Source organism: Lissotriton helveticus, chromosome 2_1 (genome assembly GCF_964261635.1).
Source record: "Lissotriton helveticus chromosome 2_1, aLisHel1.1, whole genome shotgun sequence".
NCBI lineage: Eukaryota > Metazoa > Chordata > Amphibia > Caudata > Salamandridae > Lissotriton > Lissotriton helveticus.
The window spans coordinates 1,652,181,268-1,652,201,157 of NC_136059.1; the positions used below are offsets into that span (position 1 = coordinate 1,652,181,268).

At 49.3% G+C, this 19,890-nt stretch overlaps 1 protein-coding gene across 1 annotated transcript in view; it reads left to right on the forward strand.

The window, feature by feature from the left end:
- The window catches only part of TBCK (TBC1 domain containing kinase), a 1,465,497-nt gene that overhangs the window by 196,729 nt on the left and 1,248,878 nt on the right, over positions 1-19,890 (forward strand). Inside the window, exon 3 of the mRNA XM_078676605.1 lies at positions 7,547-7,619. Within this exon, the coding sequence (XP_078532731.1) occupies positions 7,547-7,619 (73 nt within the window). The remainder of the gene's footprint in view (positions 1-7,546; positions 7,620-19,890) is intronic.

The window sequence follows — 19,890 nt, forward strand, 5'->3', positions numbered from 1 at the left end:
AGCCTCTGCAGCAAAAGCTCGCCATTGCTCAGACTCTGCATCAAAGTTCCAGCCATTGTGCACAATAACTATCCATTACCTAGCCTCCGCACAAAACTTTGCCAAAGCCCAACTAATCACAATCTTACCAGTTGCTGCCTGCTCAAACTCGCCACTGACCAGCCTGTGCACCATAGCCAATGATCACTTCTGCCTAACCTCTACACCACTGCTCACCCTTACTCCGACTCTGCATGATAGATCTCCAGTGCCGCTGCACTAAAACCTGCAATTACCCATTCCCCCTGCCGTTTATCTGCAGTACTCAGTGTAGCACCTTGACACACTACTGAAATATTTGTAATGGCTTATTTGAGTTACACATTTCTTTTCACTTCTGTTCCTTTGCAGGGCACAGCTTTTGACACTCAATGCCGGGATCACATACAATACTCATATACAGTAACGTTTTTAAATAGTGTTGGTTAATCCTTTACTTTTATCTTGGGGTTACATATTCCGTTTCATGCTACGAAAGTTTGTTTTGAGCTTTGTTAATGATAATAAAAAAGTATACGCATGGCACACACATTATCAGTGCATCACAAGATCTCAAGGAAGCTCATTAAAAATGCCGAAAGAGGAGGAGGAGCTTCGCGCGCAACCAAGATGGCCGCGTGAGCTTAGGGCTCCCGAGACCCTCGCAACCTCCCGCATCTATCCTGTCTTATATCCTGTGCTTCATTGATGTTCTCGTGAAGACGAACCACGCGTGAGGCGAAATCTGCATTCAGATTTTCAATCGGACCCCGGGAGCCAGAGTTACGGTGCCTTGAAGATTGCGGCCTACGCCTCCGTGATGCCCGGCTGTGGAGTGGTCCTGCTACCCGAGCTGTAGTTGAAGAACATCGGCCTAAGGGGTTTGGCACGACCGGTCTGATTGGTTTCACTTTCGGTTTCGCTTTCAAAGTGACCTGTGACTGGGAGCGAGCCTACCCCTGTGCCTCCAGACAGCCGCCTGATCACCCACTAATGTGATTCTGATTGCTTTCGCCGGATTTGGAGAGCATTCGACTTGAGCCCTCTGGCCGGGGCTGTTTTCGCCCTTTGAGGCCAGGCGTTGCCATTCTTCCTGCTTGGCTTCATCGAATCACGCTGACCCATCTCCCCTAATGGCGGGGAAACCGGAGGGTGACAGGCTGAAACCTAAGTACACTCGGCGAGATGGCTCCACTCAATCAAACAATATGGATCGCTATACCCAGCTTAAGGGTTCTCCGGGTGGAGCTGGCGCGGGAGAGCCGCCTACTTCGGCGATCGAGCCGACTCTGCAAGATGTCATGGCCGCGATCGATGGAATCAAGTCCTCATTAGGACACCAAATTGAGGCTCTCGCACATAAACTTGACACTGTGGCTATCGACGTCAACTTGATCCGTGAAGATCTGGGCAAAACTAATGAGAAAGTTAAATCTTTGGACATTAAGACATCCAGTCTGACGGGTGATGTCACTGATTTGCAGACTGATGTCAGTCGCTTGAAGACCAACAGCGATCTCATTCTACGTTGTCTCGAGGATTATGAGGGGAGAGCTCGACGGAACAATGTCTGTATCATAGGGGTTACGGAAAAGGCGGAGGATCCGGCAGCTGACCTCTTTGTTGGGGACTTAATTGTTCGCCATCTTGCACCTAAGTGACTAAGCAAGTTTTTCACGATCGAACGTGCTCACAGAGTTCCGGGTGGACAGCCGAAGTTGGGAGCCCCGCCGCGGCCTATAATACCCAGAATCCTCAATTTCCGGGACAGAGATGCTATCCTGCAGGCCTCACGGACGAGTGGCCCTACAAAATTTGAAAACGCCACTGTCAGCTTCTACCCGGACTTGACCCAATCGGTCTAGAGGCAAAGACTCGGCTTTATGGGTGTGAAGAGAAGATTGTGAGATATGGGCCTCAAATATGCCATGCTTTTTCCGGCCAAGTTACGGATAGAACATGTGGAGCGGACTTATTTTTTCAATCGTCCGGAGGTGGTGGCGGACTGGCTTGACATTCTCTCGAATCAGCCTCCATCGGAGAAGCAGTCTGGTGGAGCGGAGGGGGGCCCAACAGAACAAGAATAGATGCCGGCAGATGGTATCCTGGGGCCTCGAACAATGGTTCGATAATCCTGACAATTGACTTGATCTGTATTTTGGGGGTGGCGGGGTCAGTAGTGGGTCTCTTTCCTCCTCTGTGTTTCTTTTTGTAGCCTAGTTAGATGGGGGGGCGACAGGCACACTGCAAGTTTGGGTGGTTTTCTACTATTCCGCAGGGGTGCAGGGTGGGGGGTGTTGTAACGGGATGTTGCTGGGGGGTTTGGGGGGTTTTGTTGGGGAAGTTGTGTGTTTCTTTGCAAGGCAATCTATTCATGTCTAGTTCGATCGAGGTGCCGTATTCTGCTTGGGGTGGATCCGCTTTCTTTTTAGGGATGGGGTAGAGGGCTGAAATTGCTGAGTTGGAATGTAAATGGTTTAGGGGATCGGATAAAACGTAGTGTTGTGTTGCAATTGTTGAAGCGTCTTTCCCCAGATGTGGTCCTCCTTCAAGAGACGCACTTGATTGGAAATACTTGTCGTGCTATGCACAGGTGGGGGTACCGTTTGGCCGCGCATGCTGGGTTCTCCTCTGGCTCTAGAGGGGTGGGTATCCTGATCAAGAATTCTCTCCCACTTGAAATTGACTCCACGGTCCTCGACGATAGAGGGTGTTATGTTGCTCTTACGGGTAGGTGGGAGGGCCGGACCATCTCTCTGGTCTCTGTGTATGTTCCCCCTGGCATGCAGTCGACTACTTTTGCGGATTTAGCGCAGGTTCTCCTGGCTCTCCCTGAGGGATCACTGCTCATGGGTGGTGACTTTAATGCAGTGGTCTCTGGTATTTTGGATCGACACCCGTCCAGGGATTTGAGAAGTGCACAAAACTGGCTATCTGATTTCCTTGATACCCTGGGTCTGGTTGATTGTTGGAGAATGTTGCACCCTGCACAGCAGCAGTATACTTTCCATTCTGGTGCGCACGGTAGCCTCTCCAGAATTGATTATGTCCTGGTATCGGCGGCGCAGGCCCTCTCCGTCACCGAGGTTAAGCATTTGGCCCATGGTATTTCCGACCACTCTCCTCTGTGGCTCTGGCTGGAGCTGAGCTCTGAGACTGAGGGCCGGGTGGCCCCGATCAACCCCTGGTACCTCCGAAACCCCACAACTCGGACGGCCTTCTTTCTTGGAGAACGAGGGTTCGGTTTCCTCTGCCATATCTCTCTGGGAGGCTTTCAAGACTGTCCTCAGAGAGTAGGCCCTGTCCTTGATAGCAAATGTTAAGAAACAGAAGGAAGAGGAAGTGGTCAAGATAGAGGCCGAGATAGCAGACTTTGAGCTAGAACTTGAGGGGGGGTGACCCATGCTGCGATGCATGTATTACGATTGAAACAACTTAACTTCAGGGCTTTGGTCACCGACACAGCTAAGGCCATGAGTAGAGAGCAGCAGGGACGCCTTTATGATGTGGGGGATAAGGCTGGTAAATTAATTGCGTGGTTGGATAAGAAGGATAGGGCTAGTCGGGTGGTGCCTGTGATTGAGACGGAGGGTGGTGATCGGGTTTCTGACCCTAAAGAGATCGTTCAGCAGTTCGCAGACCACTTCCGGAAGGTGTACTCCTCGGTCTCTGATAGACCGGAGGAGGACTCACATCTATTGTTACGGGATATCTCCTTGCCGCGACTCTTTGACATTGATAGGGAACAAATGGATGCTGTAATAACAGCGGATTAGATAGCTTTAGCTATTCGTTCCTTGCGATCCGGGAAAGCAATGGGTCCCAACGGCCTACCTATTAAACTTTACAAACTGAAACCCGATAAAATTGCTCCCTATCTGCGAGATATGTTTTTTGAGTCTCGGGAGTGTGGCTCTCTCCCCGGTGATCAGCGTTTAGCGACCATTGTGGTGATTCACAAGGAGGGGAAGCCCCGAGACAGGTGTGCGTCGTATCGTCCTATTTCTTTGTTAAACGCCGAACCCAAGATTCTTGCAAAGGTCCTAGCTAATAGATTGATCACCATCATTGGTGAACTGATACACCCAGATCAATCCGGTTTCATCTCGCATAGGAACGCCGCCCTAAATCTCCGGCGCCTACACGGTGTTCTCGCGAGAGCGTCGACGTTGCGTGAGCCGGCCATCTTGGCGTCACTGGATGCCACGAAGGCCTTTGATACCGTGGAATGGTCATATTTATGGGCCGCGCTGGCTAAGTTTGGGTTCGGACCAGGTTTTATTGGTTGGGTTAGATTGCTCCACGAGAGCCCCCTGGCACAAATTGTTGTTAATGGCCGCGTTTCAGCTCTGTTTGATCTCGAGAGGGGGATGCGTCAGGGCTGTCCTTTGTCGCCTCTCCTGTTCGCCTTGGCCCTTGAGCCCCTGGCGGCGTGGATCCGGTGGGAACCTTCGATGAAAGTTATTCGGTGGTCCTCTGAATTCGAAGATCGTATCTCGCTTTATGCGGACGATATATTACTGTATCTGACTTTGCCATGGAAATCGTTGATAGTGTTGTGCGATGTCTTGAATTCATTTGGTCGGAACTCGGGCCTCATTATTAATTGGACGAAATCCTATTTATACGTCCTTTTGGGCGACGTCCCTCTTCTCCCACGCAACTGTCCCATTCAAATAGCGCACACAGGGTTTAAATACCTCGGTATTTATATCTCATTGGACCCCACAGTTCGGTACGAAAGTAATCTCCTTCCGCCCTTGTCCAGATTGAAGCAAGATGTCGCGGGTTGGCGTGGGCTTCCACTTTCACCGCTCGGTCGTGCTGCCCTTTTCAAAATGATGTCTTTACCTTGTTTTCTCTATGCTCTTCAGAATACTTTCGATATCGTTCCCGCTAGTTATTTTCGGGCGATAGAGGATCTTCAGAGGAAATTGATATGGGACGGCAGACCTCGCATTTCGCTCGCTAAACTAACACTCCCGTGGTACGACGGGGGTATTGCTCTCCCGGATATCAAGCGATACTATTGGGCATCCCAAACGGGAGCGATCAATCATGGTATGTTTGGTCCCGACCTTAATCCCGCCTTTGCTATGGATAGGTGGCTTCTACCTGGTGGCAACTATTATAGGGCATTATATTCCAAATCGGTGATCAAGGCTTTGTCGGGACCTACGAGGATAGCGGTACGTCTGTGGCAGGACGCGACTAGCGCGACGGGATGGACTGATCGTTTGACTCGGGCGACCCCGCTATTTTGTTCTGATAAACTTGGTAAACTGTGGAATACCAAAGGGTTCGACAAATGGGACATGATCGGTATTAGTAAGGTTAGTGACCTCTGGGTCAAGGGTCCGGTGAAATCATTTGAGTCTTTGCGGGAGGAATTTGACTTAAGCAACTCGGAGTACTTCCGTTTTATCCAGGTTCGCCATGCTTTGTGGTCGGTTTTCCCGGTCGGAGAGGTAATTCCAGAATCGTCTCCACTCGAAGATAGATTATTGGATGGATATGTACCCGATAGCACCATCTCCCTAGTCTATAAAAAACGAATCAATGATAGATCAGACCTCCTACTGCATCTTCGAGAATTGTGGACACGTGACGGTCTTGAACTGAATGACGAGGACTGGCAATCTGTGATCTCCTCTCCAAAGGAGGTCGCGATCCCAGCTCGACTCCGGTTGGTTTAATTTAAGATTCTACATAGGATTTATGTCACGGGCCCTCGCTTGGTCCACATGGGTTTCTCCGAGGATTGTCTGTGTAAGCGAGGATGTGGACAGGTGGGGACATTCCTTCATATTATCTGGGAATGTCGTTAGGTCGCGACCTTCTGGAACGAAGTGCATGTGGTGATGAATGAGGTGACGGGGATTGCCCTCTTGCCGGAGGCTAGACGCTGTATACTGAATGTTTGGGAACCGACGGACCACAATGCAGCGCAAACACAGTGGGTGACCCTGGGGGCTATGATTGCTAAAAGGGATATTGCTCAATTGTGGGGGTCCCCGAGGCCGCCTACGGTAGCGGCATGGAAAGACAACATGGACTGGTGCATGTTCAGGGAAAAGACTGTGTACTTAGCCCGGGGCAGACCCCGGAAATGATGTAAACTGTGGGGACCCTGGAATGGCTACCGTGGAGAAATATGTACGCCACCTGCTGTTGATGTCCCAGATGTCCCAATTTCCCCTTATCCCCACATTCCACTTACTGTACTGTATATGCTTTCATTTTGCCTTGCCCTCCCCCCTCCCTTCTCCTACATTGATTGCTGATTTCTTTGTATTGCTTTTCCTTCCCCGTCTTGGAATGGGTACTGTATGTAATATATTTTTTGCCTTGCTGTTTATATAAAAAAAATTAAATATAAAAAAAAAAATGCCGAAAGATTTTCCTCGAGTGTTTTTATATTGTTAATGTGAAGGAAGGCCTGAATATTATGTTGGATGGAAATTGAGGGATGCAAGTGCAGAGTTCACTCAGAGGGAACGTGATTAATTCAAACCCTTCCCTGTTGGCACGTCAGACAGACAGTTTGTGAATTGGGATTTAGCAACACTTGCTGACCTTGGGTGTGCTTTGTTGCATGGTGTCATTACCCTCACTTATTTACTCGTTACAACATTGAACCTATTGGTGTCGGTCCGATGTTGAAAGATTCATTTCTATAGTTCACTTTGTAAGTGCAGGTAACACAACTTACCCTTTAATGGGGAATAATGCAGCTGCAGTTCCTGAAAAAGTGACAGAGTTTCACTTTCTGGCACCATAAAATCCCTTCATCTTCTTCTACCACGACATATGTACTCCGTGTTTTGGGTAGGTGTACTTAAAGGAACCGATTCACAAGTATATCTTTGAAAATAGGAAACGATCTTGGCGTTTGTTTCACCAAGAAACGCAGAAGTAAGCATGGGAACCTACGTAAGGCACAGAATTCCAGGTGTCGGCTGCTGCCATACCGGTTTCCCCCTGGGTGGACAATTAGCAGCTTTAACTGTTTTGAAAATGTGCATTAGCATTTGTAACTTTTCATTTTTGTTTCCCCCTCAAGAGAGAAATATTTTTCCTGGAGGAAAAATCGCTTCCCAATAAAATAAGTCAAATGTTTGGCAAGTTTTACATTCCTTTTAAACACTTACTCAACTTTTTATTACCAATGTAATACCATGGCTAAATGGGGTGGAAGAATAACAGAGGATGTATGTGAAAGTCACAGTTGGATCTTTGTGGGTGTTCTTTACCCTCCTAATGAGCAACTCATACTCCCCTGAAACACCCAAGGTTTTTAATCTAATCTTACACTAACAACTGTGGAAAAAACACTATTCTGTGGATATCATTTGGCTGTGTGTTAATCTGTAGCTTCAAACGTTGGTGGATAGTAATTCTGTTTCTCTGCCATTTGCAGCCTCGGGTGGGTTTTGTGTGCACCCTTGCTGAACGTCGGTGAAGACAGCTCCGTGTATAGCATTGTGCGAAAATTGCATCCCTAACCATATCATTTTAATTCCCACAGAAAGGCTGGTGGTGGTTGCCGAACACTATGAAAAGAGTCTTGAGGATTTACTGCGTGAAATGCAACCCGTGAGGTATGTGATAAGAAGCAATATCACCAATGTTTTTCCAACTTCTTTGTTGGGCAGTTGTTCCATTGCAGCTACCGTAGTTCTATTGATAGGAAAGCTTTTTAGGTCCTGCCTGCCAGACATCCCAGGCTGCCTGGTTGTAAAGGGCCTATATTAAACTGACGGTAGGCTTACTGCTCTCCTATTGCTTATCATTGGTTGGGTTTATTGCCACTCTTAATTGTTTGTTGCTTATTCAATGGCTTTCTTTGAATCATCTTGTTTATCTTGTGTTTGTCCCTTCCTTGGAGCATAGCCATAATTTCGCTTGACTGGCTTCTATCTTTCTATTGCTCACTTTTAGAAAACTCCTTTTTTTTCTTTCTTTTGTTAAGTGCATGTGTTTTCCATCCCTCTCCCTCTTGTGCTTTCCCACTGATGTATCTCCTTCCCTATGCTATGTGTTCCTCGCCTCTTTACGTGCTTCTCTCCCAGCAAAACACTGAAGGCTATGTTGCTCTCTCGCTCATCTGCGTCTCCCTCTGCAGAAAAACACCCCAAGCTCCATGTAGCTCTCTCCCTCATTTGCTTTCCCAACCCATGTTGCTCTCCCTTTCATGTTTATACTGTCAATTGTTCTTAAATGTTTGTGGAAGTGAAGTTTGACATTTCAGTCACGCGTAGAATAGTGATCGTGGAGATAACTAAAAGTAGTTCTAAAAAGAGTTTAGCCTGAAGTGTCGGGTTCACATTATGAGGAGAAAACAACTCTCCTTCCCAAACACTGTTGTCACTTTAAGGAACTATGAGCCTTTGATTAGCTTTATATTCTTGGGCCTTGCCCTGCTCCCTCTTTGATTATATGTAATGTAGACATTTTGGTGGATTCTAATCTGTCCCTGGAAGCACAGTTGTCAAAAATGACTGGCTCGTTTTTTTTATCCAACTAAAAATGTTACGCTGTGTTTTCAATATATATCTAAAATAATTTCATGTGCCTTTCAAAAATTCCATAGTTCATTGTCCATTGGACTGCAACGTCATCTGTTGGGTGCCTCCCAAAAAAATGGAGTCTCCTTCAGGTGATCCAAAGCACGGTCGCTAGGCTTATTGGTAACATCCCAAAACATCACCATGTTTCAACTACATTCAAAGAAATATACTGGCTGCCCTTCTCGTAAGCACAATCGTTTTCAAGTCTATGTTTTATTAAGGACAGGACAATTTACCAAGATACTCCTTACTTCAATGTTTCAGACTTCACTTTACCTAAACTGCTATATGGTTTGCGATCTGCCACTTCATTTTTTATTTTTTTTATTTTTTATTATTTTCATTATCAGCGTTGATGAAAATTTCAGGTGAATTACAGTCATATTATAACACATTATTACACATTCCCATATCATTGATACAAACTTTATGTTCACATTCTCATTTAGATCTTCAGAATCTACAATCAATCCCCTCATATTGACCATGTTACTATCTTTAGTAGTCGGCTGTCCTCATTTCGTTCCGGCGGCGGCTCACAAATGTCTCCCCTGAACTTATTCCACGTTCCCCACACCTTGCTCCATTTCTGGGGGCAGTGCAAAATTGGGGTTGGTCCGAGTTGGAAAGTTTCAAAAGGCTTTGAGAAAGCCAGGTATCAAGTTATTCACACAATCAACAACTTCATTATCATTTACTTTAAAGTATATTCTTCATAAACTTTAGACAATTAAATTCAAAATGCATTGGCATTTATTCGGGCAACGTTTCAATCAAATTGCAGCCAATGGTTCATTTAGAGAACATAATAAACATGTAATTGTAGATTCATTACATTCATAGCTTCAAAGAAGTGCTCTCGGTGCGAGGGGGAGGGGTGAGTGAAGTGAGTGGGACACGGTAAAGGTGTGGTGACATTTTTGTGGCATCATTTCGCAATTGAGAAGCCTTTACACTCAAATCAATAAGCAAAGGTTCCAAATGAACATCACACATAGAGGGCGAGACACAATCTCTTTTTTCAGTCCTATGGTGTGAAGTAAGCAGAGCGTAGTTCTACGTTTCGACCCCTGTTACGCTAAAGGGTTGCTTTCAGCCTCATGTTGGGGTCTTCATCAGGAAAAGGGGGGGCCCACAGCTCCCGAGTAATTTTTCAGGTTGTACTATTAGGCATAGTACCGGATTGCGCTGTGAGTAATCACTCGGATGCAGCCCGCTGCTGGAAAGGGAGTCTACCCACTACGGTCCCGATCTAAGCTAAGGAGCACTTGATGTCCCCGGGCGTGAGGGACGCCCTCACAGCGCAATCCGGTACTATGCCTAATAGTACAACCTGAAAAATTACTCGGGAGCTGTGGGCCCCGCCGTAGACGGTACAGATACCGACCGTCTTTTGATGCTCTCCCCCCCTTTTCCTGATGAAGACCCCAACATGAGGCTGAAAGCAACCCTTTAGCGTAACAGGGGTCGAAACGTAGAACTACGCTCTGCTTACTTCACACCACTCACTCTGTGTGATGTTCATTTGGAACCTTTGCTTATTGATTTGAGTGTAAAGGCTTCTCAATTGCGAAATGATGCCACAAAAATGTCACCACACCTTTACCGTGTCCCACTCACTTCACTCACCCCTCCCCCTCGCACCGAGAGCACTTCTTTGAAGCTATGAATGTAATGAATCTACAATTACATGTTTATTATGTTCTCTAAATGAACCATTGGCTGCAATTTGATTGAAACGTTGCCCGAATAAATGCCAATGCATTTTGAATTTAATTGTCTAAAGTTTATGAAGAATATACTTTAAAGTAAATGATAATGAAGTTGTTGATTGTGTGAATAACTTGATACCTGGCTTTCTCAAAGCCTTTTGAAACTTTCCAACTCGGACCAACCCCAATTTTGCACTGTTCCACGGACCCAGGTCCTGAGTTCGTAAGGGCCTACCCCTTTTTGTACTCATACCATTTCTGGGGGCAGCCCCGATTAATAAACACTGTCCTCTCCGCCACCATAGCCATGTCCATGTCCTTGCACCACGCGGCCAAAGACGGCACCTCCGCCGTCCCCCACTTTTGCGCTATATTGCGTTTAGCAACCATTAACCCCAGCGTGGCCCATTTCTGCGCCGGATGAGTAAGGTCATTCGGGTCCCACATATTTAATAAGCACCTCTTTGGTTCTGGTACTAACGACACTCCTTCAGTCTGCGATATTGTTCTCATTAATTTCTTCCAGTAGTCAGCGATTTTCGGGCAGTGCCATATGGTAAGTTAAAAGGTACCTTCCTCCCCACAACTTCTGAGGCAATATGGATGTGTTGTTTTTCCCTTCTTGCATAGGGTGTGTCTAGTATAGTAGGTGCGATGTAGTTTTTTAAGCTGCACTAATCTGAGTGGCGAAGGTATGCCCACCTCTCGCAGCGAGGCCAACGCCTCCTGCCATTCTGTGTCATCAAGGTCACCCAAGTCACGAGTCCATTTGTCCTTGAGTGGTACCGTGGGGTCCGGGAGGTTATTAACTAACTTCCGGTAAGTGAATGATGTAGCCCGCTTTTGCATGCAGTTCATCAGTAGCCTGTCCTCCGAGGGGGAAGCCTCAAGCACCTCGGGCCGCGTGGTATGGCCGTGGTCAGTGCGTGTTTGATCTGCATGTAGCGAAAAATTTCAGAGGGTGCCAGTTCGTATTGCTGCTGAAGATGTTCGAATGTGACTACGTCCCCCCTAGACCACATGTCTCCCACCGTGGATATGCCTATGGTGTCCCATTGCTCAAAGCCCTTACTATTCCTGAGTCGTCCCAACCGCTTAGTGTCCCAAAGAGGAGTAAGTTGGGTTAAAACCCCTTGCCAGCCCATTTTTGCCTGCGCCGCGTGTCATATGGTGACAGTGTGTTTTGTGGGCCCTATTACCGCAGAGGTGTGTCCCTTATTGTAAAGTGCAGAGAGCATATTCCCTGGTCCCAATAGAAACCTGTCCGCTCTGTATGCGGGGTCTACCTGTGGGACATATATCTACTGGTTAATTACCTTTAATTGCGCCGCCCAGTAATACAGTGGTGTATTTGGGAGTGCTATCCCACCATCATACCAACCACGGGTCAACCTATCCGTCGCTATACATGCCGGTTTGTTACCCCATAACAGGTTGGATACTTGGGCTGCTATCTTTTTGAAATAACCTAGAGGTACAGGAAACTGCGTGTTCTCTAGCGCATATAGAAACAGGGGAGCGCCATCATTTTGAAAAGTGCTGCTTTTCCCAACAGCGTCAGCGGTAACGATTCCCAGTGTGCTGCATCTCTCCTTAGACGCTCCAAAGGGGGCACCAGATTTCTTGAGAAGATTATATCTGGATTGGCTGTAATGTATATACCTAGATATTTAAACATGTTATCCGTGACCTGGAGAGGGCAGTCAACAGGGAGTTGCGGTGGGGGGCCGTGTAAGACGTACAAGATTGATTTGGACCAGTTTATGGTGTACCCGATGCCTTTCCGAAAATCTCGCAGATATTGAGGAGAACCAGTATTGAGCGCCTGGGGGAGGCCAAGTATAACAAGACATCATCCGCATATAGGGAGAGGCAGTCTTCCCACCCATCTGTCCACCTGAGGCCCCTTATCTTTGGCTCCCATCTGATCCACGCCGCCAACGGCTCCAGCACCAGGGCAAAGAGCAGCGGCGATAAGGGACAGCCCTGGCGCGTTCCCCTTGCAAGTGGAAAATCATCGAAAATTTGCCCATTGGCCGTAACGTGTGCTACTGGTTTAGGGTATAGGAGGCGAACCCAAGCGCAGAACTTGGGGCCAAAGCCCAAATGATGAAGCACTGCAAACAAGAAGGGCCAATCAACCATATCGAAGGCCAATGGTACGTCCAAGGAGAGCACAACAGCTGGCTCTTGAAGATATGGAATTCGGGCCATAACCCCAAGTAGGCATCTCAGGTTCAGTACCCTATTTCGGCCCGGCATAAACCCAGACTGGTCCGGGTGTATTAGGGTTTTAAGATGTGGTGTTAGTCTAATCGCCAGTAATTTCGCGAGGATTTTAGCCTCCGCATTGATCTGCGATATTGGGGGATACGAGGTACATTCTGCAGCAGGTTTTCCTGGTTTAGGAATTGCCACTATGGTAGCGAATCGCTGATCAAGCGGTAGTTCACCTACCTCCAGGCTATCGGAGTACATGCGTAGTAGGTTTGGGGCAATAGTTCCCACCATCTTCTTGTATAGCTCAATAGGCATACCATTAGGTCCTACCGCTTTGCCAGGTTGCAATGATCGGATCACGACTTGTAGTTCTTCCACCGTGAGGTCCACCTCAAGCACAAGGGCTGCCTCCGGGGTGAGTCTAGGCATTGCTATGTCTTTAATATAGGTCAACGCATCCTCCATTGTCATCGTGGAGGATGAGGTATATACTCTTTGAAAGTGCTGTGCAAGTGTGCGGAATATCGTCTGTGGGTCCATCGTCATCTGTCCTTCCTCAGTCTGAAACTGTGCTATCCCCGTATTACCCCGTTCCCTCTTGTCGAGCCACGCCAGAAGCTTTCCTGCCTTGTCTCCGGTTTCGTATATTTTATGTTTAGTGACCGTGAGCCTCGACATGGTCGCCTCTCTAAGGTATTCTCTGTACTGTTGCTGCCTAATGCCCAGCGTCTGGGATGTAGCTGGTGTGGGGTTAGTAGAGTGGTGAGTCTCAGCCTCGTGCAACTCCAGCTTAATATCGTGTAATTCCTGCTGCTTCTCCTGCTTGTGCCCTGCAATAGAAACTATTGCCTGTCCTCTAATGAAAGCTTTATAGGCCTCCCACAAGGTAGTCGGCGAGCTGACTGACATAGTGTTTTCTTTGAAGTAGTGTTTTGTCGCCATAACAACCGCTTTTTTGATCTTTGGGACCTGTAAATAGCCAGGGTAAATGGGGTAGATACGCCTCCGAGTCTTGTGGTGACATGAAAAAGTCAATAGTACCGGGGAGTGGTCGGAGATGCCCCTAGGTCTGATTTCTATACCATCAATGTTCTTAAGACTACCGCTGAGGCTAGGAAGGAGTTTATTCTAGATAGGCTGTTATGTGCCCCAGAGTGGAAGATGTAGTCTCGTGTTTTAGGGTGGTGCCGTCTCCACACATCAGTAAGCCTGAGTGCCTCCAGAAAACCCTGAAGGCGAGACATGCCAGGCACGTGCGCCCTCACAGGGCATCTGTCCAGATTACCATCTATAGTCGCATTGAAGTCCCCTCCTATCAGAAGGTCCCCTTCCGGAAGGTCAAGTAAGAATTCGCTAAGGGCTGGGAGCGCTATCGCATGTATTGCGGGAGGAATGTATGCTGATACTATATTGACAGACCGTCCCTCCCACTGATCCAGTATGGCCGCAAATCGGCCTTGATCATCTGTTTTTGTTTTATGCACTATAAATGAGGATTGTTTTTTCAGCAGAATGCCAACTCCTCTGGAACCAGAAGAAAACTCTTGAGTGCACTATCATTTTATACCCCCACCTGTTCAACACTTTACATGCGGTACCAGTGAGGTGCGTTTCTTGCAGCAGGGCTACCGTCGGGGCGCAGCGCTTTAACTTTGTAGAACCAGGCCCCTCTTTATTTTGTGCCCCAGGCCGTGCACATTCCATGTGAGCAAAGACAGGGGGGTCACTTGGGTCTTGGGGTACGACTCCGAGTCGGGATCAGCTGGGGTTTGTGTTGCCATGTCTATTAAAATGCTTGGGAGCAGATACAGAGTTATTTGCGCACTGTATATGTCGGCCAATGTGTGAGAATGCTACAATCCTGAAATCGCCGCTAAGAACAAAAATCAAAAACGCACAGAACCATGTAAACTGTCCCATCCCCCAACCCCCCTCCCTGCCTCCCTGCCAGACGGACTCAGAACCTCCCACCTCCCCAACTTTGCAGAGTGCTCAGTCCCAAACCTCGAAAAAGTACTTGCGTGTGGGAGGTCCAAGGATGGTCGTCGTCCTTCCCCACCCCAAAGACAGCTTTTGCATAGATTATGGTTCAGATCTTTGTGCAGGTAAGTCCATTTGTGTGCCCCCGCACATCACCCAGTCGCAGAGTCCAACGTTCTTGCTCAGTCTCACTCTTCGGTCTCACTCTGGTGCAGGTGTTCTTCCTCTTGCTGCTGGCCAACGTCCCTAGGGTTTCAAGTCAACCCGCGACATTGCTGGTTTCTCTCTGACCGTTTGGGTCCTCCCACCAGACGCCATCCCTCGATCCAGTCGTGTGCCTCCTCTGGTGTGTCCAAAAACCATGTTTTCACATCTGCCACCACACGCAGTCTCACCGGGAATAGCATCGAGTATGGCAGTTCCTTTGCTCTCAGTTCTTTCTTGACCTCCATGAAACGCTTGGAGACCGCCGCTGTATAGTCCGGGAAGAATGACACAACTGAATTCAGGATATGTAGCGGCGGAGCTACCCTTGCTGTTTGCAATATAGCGTCTTTATCCCTGAAATTGAAGATGCGGGCCAGTACAGATCTAGGGGGGGCCCTGGGTATGGGCTTACCCCCAACTGAGGAAAAGGTTGATAGTCCCCTGGGTTGGAGTCTAGATTTTATGAGGTCCTCTACATACAAGTCCATGTCTGGGTTCCCTTCGCATTCGGGAATTCCCGTAATTCTGACATTCTTGCGCCGGGAGCGCCCGTCTTGGTCGTCCAGCTTTGCTGCCATGAGTTTGTTCTCTGCCTCCAGGCGGTTTACCGTTCGTATCAGAGCCGTAGTATCTTTCATCAGAGATTTCGTCACTTGCTCGACTTCCGTGACCCTGGCTGTCATTGTTTGAAAGTCCGCTCGTAGGAAGGAGACATTCGCTGATATCGATCCCACCATCGATTGTACACTGGTGAGGGCGGTCATTATGTCTTCCAATGCTACCTTGTGTGTACCTTCCTCTCCAGGGGCTGTGTCCACAGGGTCCTTACGGTCAGGCAGCGGAGGGTATTCCTTTCCGTAGGTGAATTTGTCCAGTTTGGACTGGGTGGTGGTCAGTGGGCCCCTGCCCCCAATCCTCGCCTTGATGACTCAGCGCTATCCGGTATTGGCCCCCGCCTGCCGCAATACGGCCTGCCCCGCGCTGCCTGTCTGTTTTCCCATTGCGCCACTGGATGCTGGTAGAAAGTCTGTAATTGGCGAAGTAGGGCACGAGGGGGTCTCCCACGCAGCACCCCTGTATCATGCACTGCACGGATTCACCTTACCAGTTCGCGGCGGTCACCAGCCGGTGATTCTTGGTGTGCCTTCTTCTGCAGCTCCCCCTAATATTGTAGAGTCCACGATCTCCGCCCCTGCCGGTGCTTGTATTTGGGCCCCACTGTTGCTGGGGCCAATAGGTCTCCTTAAGCACCCCGAGGGCGCCTGCCTGCCAAATGGTGGGGGGCTGTACTAGACGCCCCTCAGGCCAATGAGCCGCCTGCCTGTGCCCCGCTCTTGGTCAGGTATTACTTGCAGTATCGGGCGCCTTTCGCCCCTGGTCTCAATCCTGCTACCGGGCCCTCACTGCAATAGAGGACCCGGCTTCACTTGCATGTGCAGGCCGCACACCTCCCTTACGCACCGCGGGGCCTCCGATGTGTCCGACGGGGTCCAGATCGGGCCCGCCCATCCCAGTGGGCCGCCCCCACCTCGCCACAGGCACCGGATCTTACCTACTAAACAAATATGTCCTCAAAAGCTTTCCACGGGCGGATCCAAGGCACCGGATCCGCCTGTGGTGCAGGATCACTTCTGCCCCCGTCGTCTGTGGGGCGCGTTAGGTGGCATCACAGCTCCCGAGACCACAGAGATCAGGCCCCAAGGGGAGGAGGGGCGGCGCACACTACTCCGGGGCACCCGCGGGCTGAAGCAGGGACAAGCCTCCTCCAGGGCCCCCTTGCTGCCGTGTCCTGCGATGTTCTCCGCGCCTCAGTCTCACCGGCGGGCTCACCTTCAAGTCGACTCCCCGGCTGCAGAAGAGCCGTCGGGGCGCTCCAGTCTTCGCTCCGTGCTTGCACTACTGCACAACGGATTAGCACAGGAGTCGGGTCCCCAGACTCCTTCTGCACTCCGACATCAGTGTCAATCTTTAGGGTACAATCAGTGTCTGGATTATGTGGTGGATTAATGCGGGAGTCTACCTTGCCCTTGGAGCTCTCCTAAGCAGCAGCCATCTTGCTCGGCTGCTGCCACTTCATTTTTTATAGATGTACTGCGTGTTAGAACTGTAATGTATGACAATCATGCTTTCTCTAGAGCTGCAGTCAAAACATTAATTTTCTCACATTATTTCTACAAGAAGAGTTATTACTATTTATATTTGGAAAGCTTTTGAGGACATATTTGTTTAGTAGGTAAGAGACAAGGTTGGAGTATAACTTTCTTAAGTGCCATGAAACTTCAGTGTATATGTGCTATATAAATAATAACGAACTCAGCTTAATGTGTAATCCTAGCCAAAGCTCCTTCTTTGTTACGTTAAGAATATATTCCAGCACTGCTGAAAAGTATTGTTACTTTACCTTTTAAAAGGATACTTTGAACAGATATTCGCCCTGCGTAGCTCCTTATACCAACTCTCTTTCTAAGAGTCAGATGGATCAGCAGTGTTGGACCACAGGTGCCAGTTGGTGATGTACAGATACAGACATGGATCTCCGCAGCTTCATTGAGAGTCCATTGAAGAAAATTTCTTTTTAGGTCTCGCCTACAAGGCGTGCATGCGCTGCGTAGGAGAGAGACATTTAGCCATCGGCACAGCTTTGGGGGCAAAAACGTGCACGCGTTGCATTGCTTGCAATGGCAACACGTGCACCTTTGGCGATTCCCTTGCGGGAGCGCGCGGCGCCGTATGGTGGCGCCATATGGTCGCAATCATTGCGTCTTGCTGCACGCTCCCGCAAGAGAATCGCGCAGGTCCCCTCCCCCTGCTGCCGCGCAAGGCGCACGCTTGTGCTTGTTTTTTTTGTTTGTCCTTTGCTTGAACCTAGACGTGCCACATCGCTCAAGCTCGGGCCATGTGTGTTGATATGTTTAACCTTCATCTTTAATTCCAGCTGCCATGGTGTGGTTTTTGGAGGTATTTCATGACTCTAATTCGAATCACAATTGTTAGAATTGGGGATCTCTGGTTGGCGCAAGTATGTACTTGTGACAAGCAGGGACCCTCTCCTCTAAGTCAGGGCGAAGGATGACCCCTTAGAATTACCCTTGCTCACCCTCTAGGTGCGTGTCGTGAGCAGCCAAGGCTTTTCTTGAGGCGTTATTCAGTTAAGCATTTGTAATCACACACACAGTAAACTGTACCAATCCCCCCACAAATGGACACCAGGCTGTGAATATATATAAAAAAAAATACGCTTCTTTATGTAAAAATATATATATATATCTCAGCAGACTTGTCACAAGACCAAATAACGTTTTTGTAGCACCACAGATTGTAAATAGGCACTTTTCTTCTTAGTTGCAGTTCAAATGGAGATTTCTTTGTTAATTCGCTTCTAATGTGGATTTCTTAAATTCAATGGTTCTCTCAGTGTTCTCTCAGTGTTCTCTCAGTGTTCTCTCAGTGTTCTTTCACCCTAATGGAAGTCTCTCCTCGAATTCAGCGAAGCTTAGACCCACCCCGGGCCTTCGGCGTGCCTTGCAGCGCCTCCCTGGCTCTCCGCGGTGAAATTGACTGCACCCCTACCGCGGCTCACGCATCGGGCGTGAGCACGCCTGTGCCGGGCCCGGCTCTTCCTCTCGGCTCGAGGACAGAGTCAATTGCGGGCCGGCCCAGCGGTGCAGGAGGGCTCTGGGGGCAGCGCGGCAGGCAGGGGGAAGCTCGGAGTCCCTGACGGGGAGTGCTGACGGAATGCACAGCTCTCACTCACCCGTGGGGGCTCCGGGCACACGGAGGCTTCTCTGCTCGGCTCTCAGTCAGGCAGCAGCGGGATGACGGGGAAAGAAGGAGTTGCGGGCCCCGAGCCCGATGGTGATTGAGACGAACACTTCTCTTGATGTCCCAGGGAAGCAGGGACGGCCCGCACTCTTCTAGTGCGCGGCGGGGGCACCTCCGGGCTTCTAGGCGGCGGCGGCTTCAGGAGGCAGGTGCGGCCCGGCTCTGGTAGTACCACACGTACTGGGAGCACTTCAGGGGGCGGCACGGCCTCTCCTCAGGGCAAAGGGCGAAGCGAGGCGGCCGGGTACGCTGTAGACGTACGGCGGTGGCCCGAGGCATAGATCGCCCTCAGATGAGGAATTCCTGCGGGAGGGGCGAGAGGGAGCACACAACGCGCTCCAGTGGCAGGCGGCAACAGGGGAGCAGGCGGCCCGGCCCACAGAGTAGAGAGCGACTCTTGGAAGAGCGAGGCTCTCACAGGACATGGGCTGCCAGGCTCCTGGGTGTCACGGCCCTAGGAGGGGGCGAAGGGGCACAAGGTCTCAGCTCCAGCAGGGAAGCACACGGCCAAATAAAAGCGAGCGAAGGCACAATGAACCCACTGGTCCTGGGGTTCAGCTCAGGTGGCAAGCTCAATCAAGCCCTTGGAGAATGTTTAGAGCACAAAGCAGCAAAGTCTTTTCTCCTCAAGTCTTTTCCTCTCCTCTCTCAGCAAGGCAAGCAGCAGGCCAGTCCTTCCAGCGTCTTCTTCTCCTTCTAGTCGGGTAGAGGTCCTTTGTGGTAAAACAGGATTCTGATTTACAAGGAGCAGGGCTCCTACTTTTATACACAGTTTCTTTTGTTCTCACAGGCCAGGGGGGCCTTTGCATAACTGCTCTCAGCCTCTGAGCACTTGTTGTGGGTACTTCTGGCTTCTGCATTCAGTGTGGGGGCAGGCACATCAGACGCTCCCCAGGGGGGCGGAGCCATCATTGTGGGGACAGGGGCTGCCAGGAGTACCTTGTTGACAGTGCTTCGCCCTTCCTGGGCCAGGTGCAGGCTGAGTCATCAGTCGCTCCCCAGGGGGGCGGAGCCAGCATTGTGGTGGCAGAGCACAGCCTGATGAAGAGCCCAGGGAAACTCCTACCTCCCACTAAGGTGTAATCCTTGCATTCATCACCTGTCATCCCCCCAGCCCTGTCACTCACACAACCCAGACAGTCAGATCCACATCCAAGCAGAGGCGGGCTGAAATGGTTAGGCAAGCAAATGCTAACTTTCTAAAAGTAGCATTTGCAAACACAGGATATTAAAATAAACCTTACTAAAAGAAGTATTTTATTATTCTGAGTTCAGGCATACTAAACATTATTTTCTACCATGTTCTCTGAGCCTGCTGGGATTATAGAGTGTAATAATTCCAGCAGCCCATCTGGCCTAAA